Source organism: Rhamphochromis longiceps, linkage group LG1 (genome assembly GCF_057381845.1).
Source record: "Rhamphochromis longiceps isolate RC_006_pf linkage group LG1, R_longiceps_female_GT1.1, whole genome shotgun sequence".
In the NCBI taxonomy this organism is placed as follows: domain Eukaryota; kingdom Metazoa; phylum Chordata; class Actinopteri; order Cichliformes; family Cichlidae; genus Rhamphochromis; species Rhamphochromis longiceps.
Window position 1 is genome coordinate 40,016,070 of NC_140557.1, and position 22,999 is coordinate 40,039,068.

A 22,999-nucleotide genomic window follows, 5' to 3' on the forward strand; every position below is an offset into this window, starting at 1 on the left:
GTGATAAATGCATGAATACGTTTTTCAAGTACTTTCACTGGAAGATAGGGCTTCGCCTTTGATATCAAACGTAACTGGTAGAAGCTATTTTTTACCACTGAGGACACTTGTTTATCTAATTTAAGAGAGCTATCCAAAAACACTCCGAGGTTTCTTACCATGTGAGAGAGAGCTGCTGTTGGCCTTCTACCGCTCCTCAGTGGGGAGCGTGCTCTCCTGCTGACTGGGTGTTTGATATACACTACTGAGAACAGGAAGGCTACGCAGAGGCTAATTAGCACCTCCCAAAAAATAATTGGTTGCCACCTCTGGAGGCCATTGCCAATCCTTGCATCTCAGGAGAACCAGGGCGCTCAAATGTGGCCACTTGCACCCCGCCCACCTGCTGTTTGACCCGCTGCCCTCTGCTCAGCACCTCATGTTAATCAGGTTCCACACTAGTGATTGGATTTCCGGCTCTTTTTAGAGAATCAGCTCTTTTGGCTCCGAACCGGCTCTTCAGGTTGTTTTGTTGCCTTAATTAATTTATTATTAACAATAATATAAAATTATGCACAAAAGGAATTACTAATGTAAAAAAGTGGTTTTATTTATATATGTTTATATATAAATATATGTCGTGGCCCCTAAAGACAAAGCACGTACAAACTCCAAAACACATTTCTAGCTTTAACTGAACTTCAAAACAGAGCTACTAGATCACTTAAATTACACAATTGAAAGCATATGTGTATGGTTTGTGTATTTATACACAGGCACTCATATATATTCAAATAATTTAAACAAATGTTCATTTACCTGTTATTACCACACACCAAATCCGGTCGTTGGTACTTGCTGGCTTGTGTAGCCACTAGGTAACAAAAGCTCAACACTGCCCCCTAGCATCCTGGAGCACTTCTGTTGTCTTTTGTACGTGTTTTGAAGTTTGTATGTGCTTTGTCTGTAGGGGCCACCGTAAATATACTTTTATTTATTCACTCCACATAAAATGTAATAAATAAATCATATAATACAAAAATCAACTATTCACATTTCAACTTTTAACTACCGTAATTGTCGGGCTATAAGCCGCTACTTTTTGCACAAGCTTTGAACCCTGCGGCTTTTAGTCAGGTGCGGCTTTTCTATAGATTGTCCATGATTTTTGTCATATCGTAAGACGATTTGTTTTGTTTGTTCTGCTGTTGTACGGCACTACGTTGCCTGGCGGAAGGATCGGGGTTCAAGAGTGGTATGTTAGTCACATGTCCATCCGCCAGGCAACGTAGTGCCGTACGAAGTAGCGCGAAAAACAAACTTCAAAGTAGTGGTACGCGTTCAGCGGGAGGCGTGGATGATGAGCGGCGATAAACTTGCGAAAAGCAAGTTATGCCCAACTCCACCGGTGGAATCTGACAGCGTGGAAAAGTGTGAAAACATCCACGATCACCAACGGATTTTGAAGGGCTGGACTGCTGCATGATGGTGAGGAGGACACCGCCACGGCCCTTCTGAGGGTGTTCGACTCTGACACTGACAATGAGGATTTCTTTGGTTTTGAAAGTGACAACGAAGGAAAGAAGCTGAGAGTGGATGACGAAGCCACCCTGAGCCTGTTTGTATCCGACACTGGAGGAGAGGACTTTGGTGTTTTTAGTGCGCAGGAAGAAGAGAAAGATGGTGAATGACTGACTTTTCTTCTTGTTAAAGCCGTGTCACTGCACCTGAGCTGAATCTATTTTTCTGGTGTGCTGTAGGCTACTGTTATGTACTACATGTGCAAATATGTACCCATAACTTGTTTTTCAAAATATTATTAAAAGTGATGTCTCCAAACAGCCATCTCTTTCCTGACAATTCCCTTTGTGCATATTCTCTTACATATGATAAGTCAACATTGAAACACCTGCGGCTTTTAGTCAGGTGCGGCTAATGTATGTACAAAACAGGATTTTCCCCTGATTTTGGCTTGTGCGGCTAATATTTAGGTGCGCTTTGTAGTCCGGGAAATACGGTATTTAAATTTTCAGCTTTTTCCTTTTAAACAAATTTAAAGTGAAACAACACAAAACTCTGCAAACCACAACACAATTAAATATAAATTATAATATGAAAACAAAAAGAAGATGCATATTCTCTGTCATATGGGCCCGCATGAATTAACTTTCTGAATCCTTTATCATCCGCAAATGAAAGTAGTTGTGGATGATTACTATACCTTTCTAATGTGAAAACAAAAAACCTACGGCTCGCGATAAGGAGCCGGCTCGCGTCGTTCACGTCAAAGACCCGGCTCTAACAACCATTTCGTTCGCGACCAACACATCACTAGTCCACACCTCCAGACTTACAAACAGCTTCTTCCCCTGGGCCATTTGAACTGTTAGCATAAACTGAAGCCATGGTCTGAGTAACCTGAATCACTCAGGCCACTCACACACGGACGCTATGCAGACCAAGTCTTTTCTTTGCACTACTTCCAATCACTTTGCCACTATTTTGTACTCTAATGTGTAGCTTTCTCTTATTTTTGCATATATTTCTCCTGTTTGCTATTTATTTTAAGTATTTGTTACTTGAATTGAAAAGGAGGAGTAGAATCACCATTGTCAGAAAACAAATTCTGTATTCCTAACTCGTTTTTTGGTTTACTTATTTCTCTTTTTAAACTGTTGATGTTTTTTGTTTTTTTTTGCTTGAGGGTCCTGCACGGTACCTCTGTTGTCTCTCTTCTGGACACAGATCTATGATGTCATTCCTGAGATCTGCTGAAGCCACTCGGACAGTTTAGTGGTCACTTTAGTGTGGGTAACACTGTAGCCTTCACCTTCCACATCTCGAGCTTCTCACGTTCCCTCTTCCTGATGATGCTGACAGACAGAAAGAGAGAGAGCAATTGTTATTTGATTCTTTTGGTCGTCTCTCTATTTGTCGATGACAATAAAAATAAAGAATACTTCAGTCTCATCTCCTAAAACTGGGGATCTGGAAAAATAAAGATTGATAACATCTTCAGTGTCTGTGAAGCAGAGGGGGGTTATTTGGATCAATCTTTTTTTGGACTGTGATGCTGTGCATCATAAGTTTGTATTAATTGTCACTGCTGCTCGAGAGATGGATAGAACAGGTTCCAGTGCATAAATGAAAACCTAAAACCTAAGTGAGAATTCACCTTCATCTTCCTCACATTACAGGCGATGCAGAGTAAAAATCCATCGGTAGTTGAAGTTTCCATGGCATCCAAACTGCAACAAACGGGATTAGCTCAGAATTATTGACTTTCGACGTGACCTTTCTCACCATCCCTCTGCCTCCCCAGGCCGTACATCTGCTTCGTTCCTTGCTTCTGGTTGTCTTCTGATAGCCCTGCTTTCCTTCACAGCTCTAAAATGTACCACACGTACAGCTACATGTAAATTCAGCTTATATAGATGTTGTCGTGGGGTTACTACACACCAGATGGAAATGAGTAAAAATAGAACCCGTGCATGTCTTAAAATAAGAGGCTGAACGTCTAATCAGAGAAATATTTGTAATGCCGACTTTACAGTACAGATTATGCTTCTGTATCAGTATCTGTGTGACTGATTTTTCAACTCTCAATAGCTTATTGTGGATCTAAAAAAAGTATTTATATGCATGTGTGTGTGCTCAGTGCATGCGTGGTTGAGCACTTTGTGGGCGATTTGTGCAGCAGATTCAAACCCCTCAGCACTCTCCATCTCTGTTCTTCTCTCTCTCTTCCTCTCTCTCTTTTTGTTTTTCCATCTCTCTCTCACCCTCACTCCCTCTTTCTCTTTGAGTGGAGCCATAGAGACACTGAAGCTCCATTCCTGATAGGTATTAGATGTTCTTTTTCTTATTTCCTCCTGTATATCCCTGTGCAAGAGCCGGCATGCTCAGTCATTGATCAGGTCTTGCTCTATGCTTTTGGAAAATTCTGCTGATGTTACTGGAAGCTTAACCATCATCTTCTTATTTTTCTTTTTTTTTGAAAAGGCAAAAGTAGGAGACTTTAAGGGTTCCAGTCTTGTCTTAGGGATGTTGTCAGCTGCTTCATTTGAGTGATTTTTCTCTTTTCCTTCCACAGGATAACTGTGCCAGAGTGCTGCTAGTTCGTGGAGCTGACAAGGAAGTAAAGAACTACAACAGCCAGAGTCCTTTTCAGGTAGTGTAAAAAAAAATCTTCAGTAGTGTTTGTGTGTAAGTGATTATGGAAGATTGATTCCAGCTTTCAGCCTGGGGAAACCGTCTTCAGAAGCAGCACATTTTTTTCATCCCATTTGTTACCATGGCAACGGTGCAACATGGTCAAGGTCAGCTGCAACCAGGGATGTAAATAGCTTTCTTGACAATATTCGATCATTTGTGATTAAACATTGTTAGGACAGAGCACAACCAAACCTCAGCATGCAGTGTAAAGTTTACCGTGTTTATTCATTTAGTTTCTTTTCTTTAAACTTGTAACTTCCACCAGGTCACCAGCAAACTCCTGGGTAGGCTTTACTATTAAACTGCATTTTAGCTGCACCTTAAAGGAAATCAGAAATTTTAAAATGTTACTCTTCGTACATTTTGGCCCTCTTCTCTTATTAGATTGCTATTTTCTTTTCTTTTTATTCGTATATGTGAATATTACAGACAACCCTAACCCTAAACAGATCTCTGGCAACCTGGCGCATGTTACTAGGTTAACTGGAGATCTTTAAATGTAATATGAAAATCATCTAACTTTAACAAGCTCTGTCTGTGTTCCTCCAACTTATCCCTCAGTTCGTTCAATCAGTCACAAAGGTAAAACATTTAACCCCTTAATTTTCTCAAGACAGATGAAATGATTATCCTCCATAACATGGAGTGTATGTGCACAGCGGCTTGAGCTGGTATTCAAGCGCATGTGTATTTGTATGTTTCTGCTTGCAGTGTTTGAAGTGTATATGCCTTAGCAAGCAAATCCATAAAAAATCCCAAGAAGCAGTAAGAGTTGTCTAACTGGTATGTTTGACTCATAACCTACGCCCGAGTTATAAAATAGCCATATTCAGGCAGGCGTTTATGAAAGGCAGTCCCACAGGGTCCTCAGCTGTCCTCCAAAGCCACTCCAGTGGAGCGCTTTATTAGCGTGAGCACTTCAGAGGCAATGAGGCTGAGCCGAACGAAGTTTTTAGTCAGAGTTTGAGCTTTCAGCTAAGAAGCTTAGTTTGTAGCCTAGACTTTGGATTTAGCTGAGTTGCTGTTAATATGCAGTTTTTTCTCTATCTTTGTGATGCTTTTTTGTTTGTGTCTGCTTGTTTGTGTTGTTCATGTTGAAACAAACATGTAGAAAACCCTCACCCTGTGAGGAGATTTGGTACGGTGCAGGCAGGCAATAAATTGGCTGCATGACTTGAATAAATATGTTTTCGTGGACCAAGTATCCTAACTTTGAAGATGGCCTAGGGTTCCACTGAACGTGATGATTTTGATTTTTTTATGCCAGCAAAAACATCGAGTGAAGCTGTGTGTCTGTCAAGAACGAGCAGTGTCACAAACATGTGGTCTAGACTGTTTTGTCCATATTTGTGCTGTCGTTGCTTCTTTGCTTAGCTTTTTGCTGCAGAGAAGAAAGAAGTCATAAAATAAACTTTGTTTTTTAGCGCTTCAAACAATAAAATGGCTCACTGCAGCCATGGTCTGACTTTTTTTGTTTTGTTTTTTTCCTTTAATGGGTGGTTTTGTGTTTCTTCCTCTTTGTAGTGAATCCTGCTCGGGTTGTGCTTTGGTTCCCACAATCCTTCTGTCTGCATAGCCAAAGAGTTATGCAAATGGTCACCAACATAAGACCATAAATCCTTAGAATTTCAGGCACAAGACAAACATGGAGTAATACGGAGTTTGAAGCATTACTAGATGTGAAAACTCTCTGACTTATGTAACTCTGTTATGACAAGGCAGGCTTTTTTTATTTGTTTGCTAAGAATATGTATTTAGCCTGCACTCACTATCTCGATCAGATTACCTCTTGTGCTTTTCCTTTTTAAAGAACCTTCAAAATAGCAACCCATAGAGTATTTCCACTTAAATGGAGTCTGTTTTTCACACAGGGCTGTTAATGCTCCGGCTGCATCTAATCACTAAGAGAACATCAACAGTAGTCAGTATGGTAATATACTGGAGGCAGACAATATAAGAATCAAGCACAAAAACTAAGGAAATGGCATTTAGTTGATTTTTTCTTTCTTTGAACACTTTGGAGATGGTACTGGATCTCTCTCCAAATAATAATGCTGCAACATGAAGTTGCTCTGTGGCACGGGCCCTATCCAGATCAGTCAAGCGTGGCGTGCTTGGAGCAGACACCAACTGACCGCTCTAGCAGGGTCTGTGCTCACAGGTTCTAATCAGGCACCTGAGTGTGTGCACCTGGGCACCAGAAGCTCCAAACAAGAGTCCGTAGCAGAATAAACTTTTTGGCATTGGCGCAAACCACACACCTATCTCTGCTGCTCAACCAACAAATACGTTTTCCTCACAACGGTGGAAAGTAAACACACAATTTAGTAGGTATAGGGTTTATTTTCAAAAAGGATTTACTTATCCTTTTTGTTAAATTTATCACATAATCACAGTGCAGTTTGACTGTTTGGAGATTTTTTTTCCTTTCCTTTTGTCTTTTGAGAAGATAAACCAATGGATCTATCAGCTTACATTAAAAGTGACCAGCCAGCTACTTACTAGGGGGAAATCTGTGTTTTTCTTTACAGAGCTGAGTGCAAAAAACTGGAAAAGCAAGCGGCCACATCTTAGTAGTTATTATATAAGTTTAATCCTTAATTCAATTCAAACCTGTGATTATAAAAAAATTACCTCACTTACAGTTGTGATTAATTGTGTAGTAGGCTGTTTGTCTCTGCTGTGTGTTGGACATTTTAACATGGAGCTCTGTAGGGGTGACTCAGAGGTGAAGCAAGCCTCACGTGGCCGAGGCACTGCAGTTTTTGACACATGCCTTAGTTTTTCTCGAGGTCACTGGTTGCTGTTGGAGACTGACTACACCAATGCTTAGCCTTGGACAGTATTTTCTATCAGCATCATCCAATCAAATATTGCCTAACTCGGGTTACAGCTGGAATGTTTGGAAAATCTATGCCAAACACCGAAGTTGATCCTGAGAAATATATATGCGGGGGAAAAAACCTAAAACTAAATATTTGGGGTTTGCAGAACAGTGACATGAGCTGTTCTCAGCATTAGCCAATACATCAGACAAACCTCTTGTGTAGCTAATACACTAAGTCTCATGTGATTGTATTTGGCGACTTTGTTTAATAGCAGCATGATATCATGCTTCCTCAGCTGTCAGGTTTTGGTGTAATTCCTTCAGAGCTCCAGAGCTAGAATTTTTTCTGTAGCTTTCCAGCAGATATCAGGAAAACATACAGGCAGAAATCTGTTGTAAAAGCAGTTTCTCTTCTGACAGCAGGCTTAACAGTAAAACAACAAGCAGCCACTAGACATGTTGGACTCTCACTTGTTGTCAAGTGGAAAAAATTCACTCTCTTGCTCTTACTATCTTTATCATTATTGCACTCTCCACCTACACATGAAGCCAAGAGCTAAATCAAACAAGTTTATGCTTGTTTTCTGGCCAGCAGACATCTGGGAAACTGAAGGAGAAATATTAGTACATCAGAGGCATAAAGCAACATCGCATTAACTATAGCACATGACCTCGGGAAACAAAAAGCAGGTCAAACTTATTACAAGCACAAAACTATATGATAAGAGTTCTAAAACGTACTTGGGCACCTAAAGTCTCATGTGTTTAAATGGGCATAAATCTGCAGCTGTAACGTCCTGATTACGTCCTGGCTGTAGCTCAGGAGGTAGAGCATCTGTTTAGACCCACTGGCTGCTTCTGGAGTGTCGGTGTCGCTGTCCCAGAAGCATCCACATTGCAGTTCCTCTAAGGGTCACGAGCCAAAAGTACATCGATACTCATCCATCCATTTTCTACTCATCCAGTTCAGGGTCGCGGGGGGCTGGAGCAGATCCCACATGCTATATAGTGAGAGGTGTGGTGCTCCCTGAATAGGTTGCTAGTCACCGTAGACATCCGTAGGAAAATGTCCACCTTTATAGCATTAAAGGCCATATTTACAACCTGGCATTTATGCGTAGTTCTTGGATAAACTATTTGGATGCTGTAATAAGAGGTACAGACAGCCCAGAGTCCAGCAAAATTCTGGTATCTAATTAGTCTGTTACTTAGCACTAATTAGCAGGTGTGTGTTTGGCTCAGAGTCAGAGTTCATCCTTTCCTGCCTCTTTTATGAAACTAACTTTGGCCTTCAATACAGGAAAGTCATTATCACAGACTGTGTAAAATATGGATGTAGACAGACAGTGTTGGGAAGGTTACTTTTAAAATGTATTCCACTACAGATTACAGATTACATGCCCCAAAATGTATTTTGTAACGTATTCCATTACGTTACTCAATGAGAGTAACGTATTCTGAATACTTTGAATTACTTAATATATTATCATGCCTTTTACAACATGAATGTCCTATTGCTGTGTGATTTATTACTGAATCAGCACAGAATCAGCATTGCTTCGTGTTTTCAATGATCTCCTACTAATGGCTGACAACGGACGCCCCTCAGTCTTAGTGCTTTTGGATCTATCATCGGCATTTGACATGGTTGACCATAATATCTTATTAGCGAGACTTGAGCACACTGTAGGCATCAAGGGCGCTGCCCTGGATTGGTTTAAATCCTATCTCTCCAATCGGCTCTCTACGGTACATCTGGCTACATCCTCTTCCTCGGCTGTACCTGTTTGCTGTGGTGTCCCCCAGGGATCTGTGCTGGGCCCTACCCTTTTCTCATTATACTTGCTTCCTTTAAGTGCCATCTTTGAGAAATACCATATTGCTTATCACTATTATGCAGATGATATCCAGCTCTATTTTGAGCTAAACGACGATCTTGCTCTGTCTCTGAATAGCCTCCGAGAATGCATGTCTGAGGCCAAGAAGTGGTTGTTGTCGAATTCTCTTATCCTTAATGAGAAGAAACCCGAGATTATGATTTTTGGTAGTAATGCTCTTCGTGCCAAACTCCGGGATGCCTTTGGTTTTCTTAGTTGTTCTCTCTCTGATACTGTCAGGAATCTGGGTGTCTTATTTGACAGCTCCTTTTCATTTGACAAACAAGTGTCTGCTGTTGTCAGATCTAGTTTTTACCAGCTTCGTCTTATCTCTAAGGCTAGGCGCTATATCCCGCATAAAGATCTCGAAAAGCTCATCCACGCCTTTGTAACGTCGAGGCTAGACTATTGTAATTCACTTTATTGTGGTCTCCACTCTTCCCTTTTACAGAGATTACAGACAGTTCAGAATGCTGCAGCTCGCATTCTAACTAAAACCAGCAAGTTTGCCCACATTACTCCTGTCCTTGCCGATCTGCACTGGTTGCCTGTCAAATATCGTATTCAATTTAAAATTTTGTTGTTTACTTTTAAAATTACTAACAACACTGCACCCAGCTACCTTAAGGACCTTTTAAACCCTTATGCTCCTGCTAGGGCTTTAAGGTCATCGTCACAGTTACTGCTGGCTCAGCCCAGATCTCGACTTAAGACTAGAGGTGATCGATCGTTTGCTCTTGTTGCACCTGTGCTTTGGAACAATCTCCCGATTGGCATCCGGGCATCTGATTCTATTCATTCTTTTAAATCACAGCTTAAAACATATCTTTTTAAACTTGCCTTCTCCACCTTTTAATTGCTGGTTTGTTTGTTTGTTTGTTTGGTTGCTGTGACCTATTGACCTCTTGTATTAATTCCCTCCTATCTTTCTATTGGTGTTTTTTATTATGGTGGTAGAGCTTTTATCTTGCTATTACCCATGTGCTGTAGTCATTCTTATTGGTAGCTTTTATCTATGAACATAACTCCTTATTTTTTTTTTTATCCGTTATCAATGTTTGAACCTTTTATTGTTTTATGTAAAGCACTTTGGTATGCCCAAGGCTTTTAAATGTGCTCTATAAATAAAGATTGTTGTTGTTGTTGTTGAAGGTTACTCGCCACACCAACACCAACTAGATGTTTAAACCTTAATATAAATGAGTAACAGTAGGTGGACATTAGGTAAGGCTGCACTTTTTGCAGCGATCTCATATAGAAAACTATTCCTCGCGTATATAAAACAGGTCCGCGGCTCCGAACCGTAGTAAAGGGACCTCTGGCTGATACGTCGGGTTCGTGTCGGGCTCGTAGCTGAAAACTAGCTTTACTTTGCTAGCGAGAGACAGAGAGAGGCGTTGAAAGGCTGCTGCAACGGAACTTTTTGTTTCAGAGGAAAACACGAACACAGTGTACAGTCGAGTCTTAACAGCTTACTTACAGCTGGGCTCGTCAGGCTGCAGTGGTTATTATTATATTTACATGCTTCCAGCTCCCGTTTCTGCTCGGTGACAGCTCGTACTTTTCCACTCTCCCTCCTCGCTCACAGACACATAACGGGTATGGCCGTCCATTCTCCCTGCAGCACGGACTACACTGCCTATTGCCTTCATATTAAATCATTTTTTGAATAATAAATTTTCACCTGATTATGCTGCTGCAAGTAGAGGTGACTTGGGCCATGAGATTGAGACACAGGCATTAGATCCTCTTATTGCGTGTTTTGTTTGGGTTTCCACCAGCGTGGAATCACCAAAAACAGAGCGAGCATAGCCTAACATATGAAACAGGAAAAGACCGCCGTGTAATCCATGTATTTCAACAAAGTAACTGTATTCTGAATACCACCTTTTTAAACGGTAACTGTAACAGAATACAGTTACTCATGTTTTGTATTTTAAATACGTAACACATGTATTCTGTTACCCCCCAACACTCACTAGAGAGGCCTGTTTGTCAATTCAGCAAAGGGATGTGCTTGAAAACATCATCATTAGGTGCCAAATTAACAACTGGAAAGTGCAAGTGTTAATAACTACTGATTGCTATAGTTGAATGAGGCGTGCTTACGTTGTGCCTCCGCTGCTGCTGCATGTGCTCTTAATTTGAACACTGTGTGGGTGTTCTGTGGTCGTGCCATTTGATAATATCATTTGTCAGTTCTGTGTGTGTGTGTGTGTGTGTGTGTGTGTGTGTGTGTGTGTGTGTGTGTGTGTGTGTGTGTGTGTGTGCGCGTACCATATTTCTGTCTCTTCAATCTGACCTGTGCCCAGCTGTAACCTTTTCACGCGCTCTGTAAAACCTCATTTCTTTTATCTTTTCATTTTCTTCACATTCGTTATCTTTCTTTTGCACGTTCTTTCTAGGCCAGTCTTTTAATCTAATTCCCCTCTTCACTCCTTATTATTTTCAGTCTATTTTGTATGCCCTTCCTCCTCACCTATTTCCTGTTCACCATGCCCCCACACATTCTCTTATGCACCCTTAGCACAGACTGTAAAGCACACATGGTTTTGTGACCTCTGCTGTAAATTATAGCTACCATTTACTCTAAGAATATAATGGGATTGCACATGCTCTGATGGAGGCCACTGTGACAAAACCTTTTTCACATTTGTTGACATGTCCTGAATGATTTGGTGAAACAGAGTTGTCGTCTTATTCCTGAAAGTTTGTGTTCGTGCTGCCTTTTTAAACTGGCATTACTGGAATTTGGTTTACGGCCAGATGAATGAATACATTGGGAAGATTCATGCTTTCATTTAGCAAGAGTCATAAACACCTTCCTGCTTTCCTTTGGGTGCAATTTGCCCGGTTTGATGGATAATCATGACATGATGGTCACTGATATCAACAGTTATCTGTTTTCACAACAGTATTAACTAAAACTTGCAATTAGATGATAACATTCCAAGCGCTGTATGTTCCTCTGTGGGAATTAATAGCAAAATCATAACTGATGTAATTTGTATTAGTTCTCAGTGGAAAAGCTCAATAAACTCAGTGTATACTGCGCAGCACACCAAAAACACTCAGTTTGAGGGTGGGTGAGTAGAGTGGAAGCAGCTAACGAGCCTGATATTACCCTTAGAGTAGATCAAAAACAGTGCTAACGAGAGTGAAGATTAGACAGAAATGTAACTATAAATTAATGTTGCTGTTTATCTGCTGGATGATTGAAAGTAAATCTATCAAAACTTGAAATCACCTGCAGCTCTCAGGCTAAGTAAACCATTCTATCCTTTTAACCACCAGGAGCTGTGTTTCATGTGTACCTTATGTTTGAATATGGATTTAATGTGTTAGTTAGCTGAACTAACAGCAACACTGACTAAAGCCAGTCTAGCTATTGTCCCTGTTTTATGTGAAGCTTATCTAATCCTGCTGAACTACATGGTTTTATCATCTGTAGTCATACTTTCTAAACACCCCTAAATCTTATATTTGACCCCTTTAGCAACATTTTGCACACATCCACGGCACTCTGCTATAATGTTGTTACTGTAGGTGTAGCCAGTAAAATAATAAAGAAGCATGTTGCAGATGGCACAGGTTGTAAAACGATGTATTTTAAATTAAAGCCATGATGGTCGAGTAAATCTTAACAAGTTGTTTTCTTGCCCAAAACCAGCTAAGATGATGCCCAGTGCATTTAAATTTACCCCTGAAGCATGTCCCTGTGGAACCCAACCCATGTGGGGGAATGGCAGACAGACCCACACAGCCCACAGTGGGCCTCAGTGAGGTAGCCTGTAGTTTGGTCTCCTCACACTAAGCAGAGAGGGGCCCAGATGTGGGCCACACTGCTGGGGCCCCACCCAGGCCTCCCCCAGGCTCACAGAGGACTCATGAGCTAGCCCCACAGTGTGGGGACAAATGTGCCCCTTATTGTATAACCACACCACTCGAAGAAAAGAAAAGAAAAGAAAAGAAAGAAAGAAAGACAGCTCCTCTCATTAGCCATGCTCTTAATCACACAGGGTTACTATAGTGCTGTGTTTAACGTATTTGCCTCCTTCATGATTTCTTAGTCTTTTTCTCCATATTAGTATCAGATCATCAAAGATAGTTTGTTTGTAAATGCAAAATGCAGGTCTTAAATGATTATTTCATTTATTAAGGGAGGAGAGCAATCCAAACATGTCCATGAAAATCTAATTGTCCCTTGTTAAATCATGAATTAATTGTCATTAACCAAACTTTCTGGAAAGCTAAGTTCAGTTTCAGGCCTCATAACTGTCACATATGTTAAATCACAAAATCACTTAAATAGAAGCTGCTTTTCTAATCCAGTAAACAACAGTGAGAGCCATCATCCACAAATATTATAGTGAACTTTCCCAGGAGTGATGAAAGAACTCAGGCCAACATCTAAAAATCCGGAGGTCTCACTTGCTTCAGTAAAGGTCATTTATGAGCATCATAAACCGCTTTGATGCTTCTGGGTCCATAATTAATGGTCACCTGAAAAACTGCTCTCCTGAATCCTGAAGGTGAATGTCGGGCCATCACTTTGTGCCCTGAAGCTTAAGATCACTTGTGTTATGTAGCAGAACATTGATTGTAAACACACCAGCAAGTCCACGTCTGAATGGCTCAAAAAGACAAAACAAATGAGCCTTTTGGAGCGGCCTCATCAAAGTCCAGACTCAAATCAGATTGAAATGCTTTGGCATTTCCTTCAACAGGCCGTTTGTGTTTGAAAACCCTGCAATGTGGCTGAATTAAAACAATTCTGCAAGAAGAGTGGGCCAAAATTCCTCCACAACAAGACTCAATGCCAGTTCTCTTGAACGCTTGATTGCGGTTTTAGCTGCCAAGGCTGGCCCAATCATTTATTAGGTTTAGGAGACAAGTACTTTTCACACAGGGCCAGGTAGGTTTGGATAACATGTAACCTGCTGCACTGTGTAGCCATTTGTCCTGAAAGGAAAAAGAGTCAGCTCCTATCCAACAAATTAATCTTGAAATGGACGATGGCCTGATATCTTTCACTTCCTGAATTCTTTTGCTGTAAATCAATAAAAATCCTTCCTACTTCAGGTTCGAATAGATCACCTTCTCTCAGCCTCATATTTCTGACACTACACTGAAGTATCTTCTGGGGTTTCATCTTCTCCACAATAGTCATACTTCCCTGTATGGTCTTTAATTATTATAAATAATGTGCAAACATGCCTGTGTTAGCACACGATGGATAGGTGTGGATGAACTGTGGGGCTGTGTGGACAGGGCAAACCCCGGGCAGGCGTGCCTACATATGGCCAACAGCTTTCTAGATGGGTTTTCTAAAAGCAAGCCACCATGGAAAACTGTGAGAGGCGTCCTGAGGGGTGAAACTATTTAAAACCAGGCTTTAGTATGTTGAAAGTAAAAATATGTGAAGTCCAATAACGTTTTACTACAAGCAGACTAACATTAACAACATATTGTTACTATTAGTCTGGATGGAGTTGGATGCAAACATCAATGCATCTGTCTTAGCATTATACGTTCTATTGATCAGTCACATTCTAGCAGGCTTTAATTGCATGCAGCTAAAACGAGGAGTCACATTCACCAAATTGCATCTGAAGACCATGTGGATCTGATCTTTTTTACTCCATCTGTAATCAATGAATGATGAATGAAAGTGGACGTCTTGGCCCAGATATCAGTGATCAGTCTGCGGTCAATAGGCTAACCTATAGGACAGACTGACTTATCGAAAGAAAAAAGGAAATTTGTTAAAGTAGTTCCTGAATAATATTGTCATTTTTAGAGACCTTTAATTTATTTTGGATCAATTAAAACACTGCACTAATTAATTTCACTTTATTAGGTCATATTTTTGACATTTCACTTTGAGTCTATTTAAACTAACTCTATGGGAAGAAAATGAAGGCAAAATGTAAACGTATAAAGAAAAGTTTGGGCCCTCAAATTACTCAGTGCTGGGGAATGACTAAATTTAAAATTGAAGGGCAGTGTAGATCGAATCCTTTCTCCTTCCTGTTTGGACTTTTGTGTTTCAGTGATTGTTTTGATTGATTTTCCTTTTCTGGTGTCCTTCCACCATCTCTTTCTTTTGGTCTGGTCGACCCGTTGCCTTGATTTCCACTCGGCTTTAAGTGGCTCCACATCCTTCCCACCCCCACCCCGGTTACTTCTGTGTTATACACAACCATTTGTCTCCATGACAACCATGGGAGAACAGGAAAAGAATCGATGTGGGGGTGGTGATGGTGGTGATGGCAGTAGTGGTGGTGATAGTGGGTGGTAGAATGATAATGAGAGATAAATTGTGACTCCATGTAGCTTGTTTGGTACCTGGTTTGTGATCACAGTTAAACTTGAAACTGTCTTCTGTTGGATTCTGTAAGCTCCATTTTAGACTAGCTTTTGCTAATCCCATTCCAAATATGTAGCTTCCTTAACTCTGGGTTTCTCCAAGGGTCTAAAATAAACAGTACAGAGCCACTCGAAATGTAGCCTGTAACATAAATAGCATTTACAGTATAAACAATGCTAAACAATTGTTTACACCTCCTCTATATCTCCTGTTTGGGTTTTAAAGGCCCACTTTGTGCCAGATGTATCCTTCGCGACAGATGATGATGATCTACTTCCAGGACTTTACTGACATTTGTGGGTCCTTATATTGATGCCGTGATTATCATTCCTTATATGAAGAGGATGATTGCCATTCTGTCACTCATCAATTCAAAAACTGTGGCAAAATGGCAGAAATGCACAGGAGGAATTGACATTACTGAACAGGACATTCAGAATACTGGCGCGTAGATCCATCAGGTTACGATGTAGATAGATTTTGCTTCAATAGAATTCCCACTAAAGCATAAATCAACAGTAAAAACAAAAAATAAATAAATAAATCCCCAGTAAAGCTCAGGGTCATGCCATCACCAACGCAATGCATTATGGGGTTGTTGTTCAAGTTCAGCTTGATAATGGAAGGCAGATGTTGCTTTGGGGTCTGAAGGTAAATTGTGAATATTTGGAAACTTATCAAAATGTTGAGCTGGTGTGTTGTAAAATGCTGGACCTGTACCTGTGAAGTGAATGAGCGCCCATTTAGTTTGGAGACTTTCACTTTCCACGCTGGAAGCAAAAAGGAGCTAAGGTCACTGAGCCAACAAACACAAGCTCAGGTGCAGTTGGGAAAAGGGAAAACATCAACTTTAGCAACATTTCAGAAATCATGTTTGTGTGTTCTCAACGTTATTCATAACACATTTAGCTGTTTATATGTTACAGTGCTGTTGCTATGTTATAGACATTAAATATTTTCTAGAATCCAAGAAAATCTTTTGCGTTTGTTTTTGAAAAATAGCTTTTGAAAAGTGAATTTGTTATCCTACTCAGTGGAAACCAGCAAATGAAATGCAACAGTGTGATGGTGACTGGGTACCACTGTTACATCTTGGACACACAGAAGTCATTGTGACTACCTCTGACCAGTATCAGCGGAGAACAAAGAACTACAAGCTCCTATAACTGCCGATGACATAAAACAAGGTCACGTCTGAAGATTCCCAGTGCAGTTTATTGCACAACATGCAAGAGGTGCAAAAAGTGTTTGTCTTCGTGTCTCCCAGAGCCATGACTCATTGGCTCAGAGTGCCTGACTTGAGTGTTCACACATGAACGTGAGCTTGAAGCAATTTATCATTTTTGTTTAATATGTTTTTCAGGAAATGTTGAGGAGCACGAGCATCCATACCTCCAGAAATAAGTTGACTGTTTGTGTTCATACAGATCAACCCCTCCTAATGACACTCCTTTACCTCCACGTCATTTGGGTGTTTTTTCAGAGCTCGTTTCTTAGTTAGTTTCTTTGTACTTGTTTTTTAGCCTTTTCCCAGCTTATGTTTTGTTAGTTTAGTCTTTGTTGTTTTCTGCCTTTGTTTGTAGTTTTGTTCAGGCCCATTTATAGTAGCTTTTTGGTCCATGTGCAGCAATAGCTTGGTTAGTATTGCTGGTCAAAAGCAACTATGTTCTGGTGAGCTTTGGACTCTTTGGGCGATTGCTGCCCTTTTTCCACTGATTATATAAGCTGGGCTTAGGTATTAAGTATCAAAGTATCAATTAAAAGCTATTAATTTGAGATTCTGGAGGAAAATTTGTGTTGGAAACGAAATGCTGAGTAAAGTGTCTTATTTGAAGATGCTGAAAGAAGTGTGTATTGTATGTTTAACTCTCAGTGTAGCTGAATAAATGAAAATAAATTATTCCCAGAGCCACTTGATTCCATTAGCAAACCAGAATTTAAATAGTAATTAGCAGAGGTGTAAATGTGTAAATACAGGTGATGGGACTGTATGACTATATTACAGTGGGAATCAGGTCAGAAACATTAATCTCACTCTAGACTTTCAAAGCTGTCAATAAGTGATTCTAACCTCACATTTTAACCTAGATGCTAAAAGATCTTTTGACCTTGAAATTACCTAAAAGCCTAAATGGAAACAAGGAACATATGCTGTTCCAAACAGCTGATCATTTATTGATAAAGAAAAACCAATAAGACAGAGGTTTTAGGGGGGACATATTTTATCCTATTATTACATTGCTGATGGGCAGTACATGTCTCAGTGCTTCAAACATCTTACAAATACATTAGGTTTGGCTACCTCATTCTAGGTCATAGTTGAAATGACGTCTTCATCTCTTTTCTTTGCCTCATCTCTTCCCATCCAACAGTTTCTCCTCAAGAACAGGCTTTGATAGATTTGTCACAGTTTGTGGCATGCGCTCTGGGAGATCCTCAGAATGAGTGGGCAATCCAGCCAGCATTCAGCACCCCCTCCCCCATCTCCTTAACAGGAAACATCACATTTGTTACCAAAAATATGAGCCTAAATTTACATTCAGTGACTCACACCTTATTTAAAAGCAAGCATTTTTCCCTTTTGTATCTGAATGCAGGTTGATAACAGAAATGTGAAAAGGAGTCAAAGTGGTGTAAAAAATTTCCTTTTGAAATTCCTAAGTGTGTCTCAAAAATGCTCTTTTTTGATTCATATATATATAAAGAACAAAAAAGGAGCACAGTTTACTACTTAAGCCAGCAATGCTTTGATAATACACATGCTCACTCTTCTCTTCTTTACTGAATATTTGTTCTCAGAATCAGAGGAGGCACACTTATATAATGCTTCTAGGCTTCTCATGAAGTGTGTGTGCATGTGCGCGCGTGTGTGTGTGTGTGTGTGTGTGTGTGTGTGTGTGTGTGTGTGTGTGTGTGTGTGTGTGCATATGTGCAGCGGGAAAATGAATCTGACTATTTTTACTGCCGTGAGCTTGACTCCAGCTGTACTGTAAACCTGTAACACTCAGCAAGCACTGTGCCTGCAGAGCTGACTGTAAGCAACAGCACGATAACAGGCAGCACGATCTGGGTCACTGACAGTGTAACAACCTGTTTAACCAGCTCAGCAAGAAATCGCGTTACTGCCCTCTGGTGGCCACATACAGATCACACTTCTGTGTAATGAAGTCCACTGATTTGAACGATTGAAGTGACTGTAATATACAAAGAATAAGAGCAAGACATTAGAAGAAAATAGTGCAAGACACCATGATGTTATGCCATCCACCGGGTCACCAGTTAATTACTTGTTGACAAGATAAGAGTTAAAAAGAAATGAAAAGCTTTTCCAGTATTGTAGGTAAGTTAGGACCCCAACTATGAACCTGAACATTAATTATTATCAAATGAAATATTTATTTTTGAAGGATGGCAGTCTAAATGAAAGTATGTAAGTGGCATTTGCACAACAAGAATTGTCAGCTTTTATTTTGAATAATGAGTCATTATGTACGCAGAGCCACTGAAAGTGTATCTAGAACAAAAATGCAGGAGTCAAATGCTCCCAGCTAAGAAGACAAAGGGGGAAAACCAAAAAAAATAGAAGAAGAAAAAGAGATTGTACAACCTAAAGAGCAACTAAACTGAAGGACTATTTTTCACTGAAGAGGGCAAGTCAGAAAGTTTGTAAGGAACAGTTACTGAAGACCAGTGTGAACAGAAACCGATATCTGTGCAGATGCCTGAAACTGACTTGAAGATCAGCCAAATGTAAGTTGGATAAGGTGTTTGATTTTTATGGATCAATTCTGAGAACTTTCAATCACACTTCATATTTGTCAGTTTGAAGAATGAAGGTCAATATTAATTTGTGGGCTTGACAGTTTGTTGTATTATCTAAACATTAAAGCAATTAAGATAAATACACAAAAATGTTACAATATGTGGTTCACGTCACTTCTCCAAAACTCTACCTTCCGTTTCCATGAGTAATGGTGCAATCGGTGTTTTTTTTTCTTTTAACCCTCCGAGCTCTGAGCCACCTTAAGTAGGAATGCTGAAGATTTAGAGTTAGTGCTTCAGTCAAGTTTTCGGATTGACAGAACTACCTAATTCTCACATGGTCAGAAAATTAAAAATCACAATATTTTAACACTGGGTGTCAGCCTTTTTGGTTTTTTCCCGCCCAAAATAAGATAGGGTTATGGCCAGGATGTCTCATCACCACAAATGACAACTCATGGAGCTAGTGCTTGTGCCTTACATGATAAAATTTCAAAAAAGTCTCATTTCAGTTGTAGCTTTAGCTTTCCATTTTTAACAGTAAATGCATCAAGAGAACCACAAACGGGACTTATGGACAGGTATTAAGTGAATATTGACTTGAAATATGTACGTATACTGATCAGACATAATATTATGATCCCCTTCCTAATATTGTTCGTCCCCCTTTTTCTGCCAAACCGGCCTCGACTTGTGGAGGCATGGACTCCACTAGACCTCCACTAAAGGTGTGCTCTGGTATCTGATGCTCAATTAAATTGAGATCTGAGGAATTTGGAGGTCAAGTCAACATCTCAAACTCATTGTTGTACAGGGTGGGCCATTTATATGGATACACCGTAATAACATGGGAATGGTTGGTGATATTAAAGTCCTGTTTGTGGCACATTAGTATATGTGAGGGGGCAAACTCCTCAAGATGGGTGGTGACCATGGTGGCCATTTAGAAGTCGGCTATCTTGAATACAACTTTTGTTTTTTCAATAGGAAGAGGGCCATGTGACACAAGTTATTGGTAATGTCACAAGAAAAACAATGGTGTGCTTGGTACAAGTTTCTGACCACTTATAAAATGTGTTCAATGTGCTGCCCATTGTGATGGATTGTCAATGCAACCCTCTTCTCCCACTCTTCACACACTGATAGCAACACCGCAGGAGAAATGCCAGCACAGGCATCCAGTATCCATAGTTTCAGGTGCTGCACATCTCGTATCTTCACACCATAGACAATTGCCTTCAGATGACCCCAAAGACAAAAGTCTAAGGGGGTCAGATCGGGAGACCTTGGGGGCCATTTAACTGGCCCACGACGACCAATCCACTTTCCAGGAAACTGTTCATCTAGGAAAGCTCGGACCTGGCACCCATAATGTGGTGGTGCACCATCTTGCTGGAAAAACTCAGGGAACGTGCCAGCTTCAGTGCATAAAGAGGGAAACACATCATCATGTAGCAATTTCAAATATCCAGTGGCCTTAAGGTTTCCATTGATGAAGAATGGACCCACTATCGTTGTACCCCATATACCACACCAAACCATCACTTTTGTTGTTCCAACAGTCTTGGAGGGATCCATCCAATGTGGGTTAGTGTCAGACCAATAGCGGTGGTTTTGTTTGTTAACGTCACCATTCACATAAAAGTGTTTTGCCCATTCTGCAAATTCTGTGCGCCGATCTGGGTCATCCTCGTTGAGATGCTGCAGTAGCTGGAGTTTGTAAGGGTGCCATTTGTGAGTAGCTAATATCCGCTGAAGGGATGTTCGACTAATGCCACTCTCCAGTGACATGCGGCGAGTGCTACGCTGTGGGCTCTTGCCGAATGAAGCTAGGACAGCCACTGATGTTTCTTCATTAGTGACAGTTTTCTTGCGTCCACATTTTGGCAAATCCAACACTGAACCAGTTTCACGAAACTTAGCAAGCAGTTTGCTGACTGTAGCATGGGAGATGGGTGGTCTCGTTGGGTGTCTTGCATTGAAATCTGCTGCAATGACCCGGTTACTGCATTCACTAGATATCAACACAATTTCCATCCGCTCCTCACGTGTTAACCTCTTCGACATGTCAGTGGCTGTGAACAAAGAGAAACTTGTAAATAATTCATGAAAGAATAAAGTTACGTTGAAACCAAGCACACCATTGTTTTTCTTGTGACATTACCAATAAGTTTGATGTGTCACATGGCCCTCTTCCTATTGAAAAAACAAAAGTTGGATCCAAGATGGCCGACTTCTAAATGGCCACCATGGTCACCACCCATCTTGAGGAGTTTGCCCCCTCACATATACTAATGTGCCACAAACAGGACTTTAATATCACCAACCATTCCCATGTTATTACGGTGTATCCATATAAATGGCCCACCCTGTACTCTTCAAACCATCGCCTAAGTATTTTTGCTTTGTGGCAGGATACATTATCCTGCCATCAGGGAATACCTTTCCAGTGAAAGGATCAACATGGTCTTCAACAATGCTTACGCAGATGTTATGTGTCAAAGTAACGTCCACATAGATGGCAGGACCCAAGATTTCCCAACAGAGCATCCTGGTGCCAGGTGTTCCCAAGGTAAGTGACGCACATGCATCTGGCCAGCCAAAAAATGTAAAAGAAAACGTGGTTCATCAGAGTAGGCCACCTTCTTCCATTGCCCCATGGTCCAGTCCTGATGCTCACATGTGATGCTCCCATTGTTGGTGCTTTCAGCAATGGAGTGCAGTCGCATGGGCACCCCGACCGCGCTGCGGCTATGCAGCCCCAATCCACAGTGATTTCTCATACCTTTCTATCAGAACGAGCTTTAACTTTGAGGCAGTTTGAGCCACAGTTGCTCATCTGTTTTATCCGACCACACAGGAAGCCTTTGCTCACCACATGCATCAGCAAGCCTTGACCCTGCCACTGGTTCACCATTGTTCCTTCCTTGGACCACTTTTTATAGATGCTATCCACTGCAGACTGGGACCACTCCACAGATCTGCACTTTTCTGATCTAGTCGTCTAGCCATCTCAAACTCAAACTTGCCCAGTTTTCCTCCTTCTAACACATCAACTTTGGGAACAGCTCTTCACTTGCTCCGTGTGTACCCTAACTACTTACAGGTGACATAATAAACAGGTAATCGGTGTTATTTCCTTTCAATGGACACAATGTTATGTCTGATCAGTGTATGTGTGTAATAGGTAAGTAGATTCCAGGCTTCTCCAGCTTGATCTTACCAATTTGAAGGGAAAAAAAGACTCTCATTATTGTGATTAACGCTTTTTCCTGCTTGCACTTTTGTAATTTTCTTCTGTTATGTGTTCTTGCTTTTAGAGACAATCATTTGTGGTTCCCTTGTGAATTATTCTGTAAGAGCCTCATGTTGCATGGAAGGCCAGGAGTGAAAGAAAGCATTCTTATGTTTAGTCATTAATAAAGTAATTTATTACTTGATAATTTATTGGAGAGTAAAAAGAAGGATAATGAATATATATTTATACATGAACTATTTATCTGTCTTTCAAATGGAAAAGAAAGGAAAGAAAACATTAACCAATCAGAAAGCTCCTAAGATCACACCATATGGCTAATTTGCATTGCTTTTTTTCACAAAGGACCAAAATGTCAGTTAGTTTATCGTCATGTAGTTGCTTCATTTTCACGATTTGTTTCTCAGAGCAGTTCACAAAAGGCTACTTTTGTTTTAAAAAAATCCACGTGTAAATTCTTGTGTTTCTTTTTCTCCGTCTCACACTCACTCTCTGTCGTGTCTGTGCTTGGCTGTTTCTCTCACTAGGTTGCCATTATTGCTGGAAACTTTGAGCTTGCTGAGCTCATCAAGAACCACAAAGAGTCTGATATAGGTGAGTAACAAAGAAGCATATTTTCTTCTCCTCAGTCCAACCGCATCTATTTTTCTTCAGTCACCAAGTGCATATTCCCGAATCTCTCTTGGGATACATTTCAAATCCTCACATTTGGT

General features: G+C 40.6%; 1 protein-coding gene across 1 annotated transcript in view; it reads left to right on the forward strand.

The window, feature by feature from the left end:
* Positions 1 to 22,999, forward strand: part of shank2b (SH3 and multiple ankyrin repeat domains 2b) — a 220,153-nt gene that overhangs the window by 44,843 nt on the left and 152,311 nt on the right. Inside the window, exons 8-9 of the mRNA XM_085408855.1 lie at positions 4,073 to 4,150; positions 22,814 to 22,880. Coding sequence (XP_085264981.1) covers positions 4,073 to 4,150; positions 22,814 to 22,880 — 145 coding nt within the window. The remainder of the gene's footprint in view (positions 1 to 4,072; positions 4,151 to 22,813; positions 22,881 to 22,999) is intronic.